General features: G+C 36.8%; 1 protein-coding gene across 1 annotated transcript; it reads right to left on the bottom strand.

Moving 5' to 3' along the window:
• Positions 1-2,253: 2,253 nt before the first annotated feature.
• On the bottom strand, positions 2,254-3,602 carry LOC149031457 (uncharacterized). The gene has a single exon (XM_089175919.1). The coding sequence runs from the start codon at positions 3,600-3,602 to the stop codon at positions 2,481-2,483; it is 1,122 nt and encodes a 373-aa protein (XP_089032045.1). The 3' UTR covers positions 2,254-2,480.
• Between the last annotated feature and the right edge of the window lie 358 nt (positions 3,603-3,960).

Here is a 3,960-nt window from a genome sequence, read left to right as displayed (position 1 = left end):
AAATTGTCTACAAAACATATTAACAACAAAATTGCTCTATCTTGCATACTTTTGAGATATTTAAAATAATGTAAAAAATGGTGGGAATTTGTCTTTTATTTTCTTAATATATCTCGAAAAGTAATGGAAATACAATATCTTTGTATATACCTTTTTTGTAGCAAATAAAATTTCTACAAAACATAATAATAAAAAATGCTTAATCTTGCTTACTTTTGATATATTTAAAAGAATGAAAAAAGAGGTGGGAATTTTTTTTATTTTTTAATACATTGAATAGAAGGAAAGCAATATGTTTTAAATAACCTTTCTTGTAAAATAAAATTGTCTACAAAACATAATAATGTATAGTTTCATCTAGCTACATAGATATTAAAAAAATTTTAAAAAAAGTGTAAATGTTTTTTTAATGTTACGTCTCGAGAAGAGATTTCACGAGTGGCCGCTGTCACCAGTTCTTACTTGAAGAGTAAGAACGAATTTAGAGATTTCTCAACCGGTCACGACCTAGCAGTCGTTTACTCGGATAAGAGAAAGAAAGTCAATGCCTGTTTTTGGGTCAGCCTGCTTATCCAGTACTTTACCCGGGATAGGCTTTACTCGCGGATACCGGAGCGTCGGACGTCAATATGTCAAAGAAAACTCAACCCTGGATGTTAACCAAATCTTTAATTCTTACCTGGTTTCCGGTGCTGGCCAATGGGAGATGCAATCCAAATATGCTGACTGAAATTGGCGTTTGAAGGAAGGGTGCAGTTGTTAAATCACAATCACAATGTAGAATAACAATATAGTATATTTTAAAATTTAAATTTAGATTTAAATTGTTACACAATAAACACCTTGTTGCACACACACACAATTATTAATGAACAATGTTAACGGAATATTAATTTGGTAACAAATAAAGGACTTAGGCTTGCAAAGATTTATAATAGCAATAATAACTAAGAATAAAATGTTCAAAGTCAATGACTAAGTTCTATTAAACAAGAGAGAGAGAACTTAGTAACAAAATTTAAATAAATTGATTGTAAATCAACCTAAGTTAAAAATACCAAGTTAATATTCATAAATCGTCGATAATCGAATAAGATCACACCAGGCAAATGCCGTTCAACTCACGAACACACGATTTAGATATACGCAGTAGTAGATTAATATAATATTACTTAAAATCAAAACTAAACGAACATCAGACAAATTTAAGAAACGTACTCAATAATTATATAAGGTGGACTTTATAAGTACACTTGGAGTACTAGAACAAAACTTAAGACAAATTTTTGACAAGTACCAAATGATTATATGAGATGGACTTATAAATGGACTTAGAAAAATATTACAAAACTAGACTACTCTTAGACAAATCTTAGACACGTACTCAATTACTGTATATGGTGGACTGACTTCATGGACGAACGTAGCATCGCAAGAAGCGTCCGTTTCGGAAGAGTGGGAGTACCTCCCACTTACGCAAAAATGCTTCCCCCACTACTGACTTCCACACCGTGAGACCCAAGTCAAGGAGAAGAATTCGCTGACAAAAATATTAGTTACTATCAAGCGCGAATTCTTCGAAGAGAAATAGGTATTACTTACATTGGAATTTTATCAAGCGCGAATTCTTCGAAGAGAAATAAGTATTACTTACATTGGAATTTTATCAAGCGCGAATTCTCCGAAGAAAGATAAGTGTCAGTTACATTGGAATGTTATCAAGCGCGAGCTCCTGGGACTGCGCCGTCAGCAAAAATGCACGTGCAGACAGAATATGAGTAACGAATATAATATAATAAAGTATGAATATTTTATGCACATTGAAATAATAATTTAAAAGCAACCATTCCAATATAACGTCGACCGATAAGTCAGTACTGGAAGAACGCAATGTCGGTATTACCGACATTTACTTATCGACTAAACTAGTTACCGACCGACACTGTCGGTAATGCAGATTCCTCTATGAACGACAATGGATTCTCAATACTCCAATTTATCCATTCTACAAAATACAATTTATCGATGGTCGTTCATAGGAAATACAGAATTATCTTTACAAAGAATAATAACAATATGGAAAAGAAAAGCATAATTACCAAATATTTAAGTATATAATAGCGTGAAAATAAGGTACATTAGCGCGAACGAAAATGATCTATTATAATTGATCTAATAACTAATGTACATACAAAGTATCGAATTTATATACTAAAACAAACAGTATGAGATATATGTATATATATAAAAAGAAAAATTTATCTCGCAGGGTTTACATAGTACTTATAGAACTATTTTCACGCAAAATTATACGAACTAAAGTTTAACAAATTACTTTTACGCGAAAATTAAACAGACTAATAATATTCAAATACGACAGAGTTTACCAAATTTAAAACTTTTGGGTGTAGTGCACGAAATTCGAATTTAGACGTCACTGGACGTGACACCTCCCCCCTTAAGAAGAAGAACCATGGGATTTACTCCCGTGGTCTTCGCAACGAACGAAATTTCTGAGTGATTTCGTCATCCATATGAAATTGAACCCGCTTACCAGGTGTATTTTCTGTCTGGCAGCCTCTCGAATCCAAGGTAGGTTGGGTGGCCCCGGAGTTACCGCTTGAAGGTTCTGGTGTCTCCGTGCGCACCGACTGAAGTTCAATTCCATTGTCCGAATTTTGAGTGGGCCGAGCATCCTTCCCGCGCCCCAAATGGAGGAGTAGGCTCGTGATTGAGCCCCAAACTGCACCCAACATATGTAAACTCCAACCATAAACTGTGTGCAGGGCGTACCCTCGAAGAACAGAGTCTATGATCAATTTCACTACTTTAAAAATAAGCACAATTCCAAGAATAGCAGAACTGACCGTTCCGAATTTCAATAGACCGTTCCAAAGTTTAGAGGTCACACTTTCTGCTAATTCACTAACACCTTTTTCACCCACAAAATCCACAAGATTTAACGTGTCAACTTTCACTTTATGTCCAGCTGCTCCTCTCGCGATAGTGTTCAAAATAGACGGTTGCTCAACAGGGAACATTACATGGTCCCGGAGATCGTCCAAATCCGCCTGTGTATAAATCCCACTAGTCGCGAGCGATCCCGCATCGATGTATCTCCAGACCACATCCGTGTCTGGCAGTAGAATTTGGGGATCCTTTACGTATGTTGGCTTTGGTAGCAGCTGATACCAGGTTCCCTCGATCAAATATTCCTGTGGCAGTAGTGCGCTGCACGGTACTTCAGTACCTTTTCTAACTAAAATTCTCGACTTTGGTTTTAAATAAACACTTAAATTTTGATATATCACGGGAAGTTCTCTATAACATAATTCCGAATGTCTTATTTTCACTGGAATAGGGGTGCACTTGACAATATGCGCGACTTCACCGGCCACCACCGCCATGTACCCCGGCCTCTTCATGACCGTGTACGCAAAAACATCTGGGAGAATGTTCGCAAATGCCAACGCGTTTCGAATAACCTGTTGTTCTAGGTTACACTTCTGTTGTAAGATGTTTATATAGAGAGACTCCAGCTGGTCACGGTGGTGCTTCTCAACGTATACGAACTTTGAATTTATATAGGCAAACAAATCCATGTTTTCGGGTGTTATTTTTTGCCTTTGACGTAAACGTATGACCACTTGTTGTTTCCAAGATAAAAAGTTTGGGATGTTCAGTAGTGACCAGAGTATACCCGCAAATGTGGAGCTCGTTTTTACCCATCAACGCGAAGGCAGTGTCTCCCTCCGTCACCGAGTACATTGTTGTAATATGTGAGATTGCGATTGATGACGTCACTTTGGTGGCGGACCCCTCATACAGTGCCGTATATCGTTCAAAATTACACGACGAACCGGGAACAACTGTCCAAAATGCACAACCGTTTTCGTCTGTCAAACACGTTCCCTCTGAAAAAGTGCACGATATACGTCCTCTAAGAGAAATCAAGTTCTC

Source organism: Polistes dominula, unplaced genomic scaffold, assembly GCF_049000335.1.
Source record: "Polistes dominula isolate Pdom_NZ unplaced genomic scaffold, Pdom_raw_medaka contig_235, whole genome shotgun sequence".
Classification (NCBI taxonomy): Eukaryota; Metazoa; Arthropoda; class Insecta; order Hymenoptera; family Vespidae; genus Polistes; species Polistes dominula.
The sequence above is the reverse complement of the archived record's forward strand: the minus strand, read 5'-3'. Positions and strand labels throughout refer to the sequence as shown.

Coding starts and splice junctions, on each gene's coding strand:
- LOC149031457 (XM_089175919.1), bottom strand. CDS start 3,602: ATGGATTTGTTTGCCTATATAAATTCAAAGTTCGTATACGTTGAGAAG.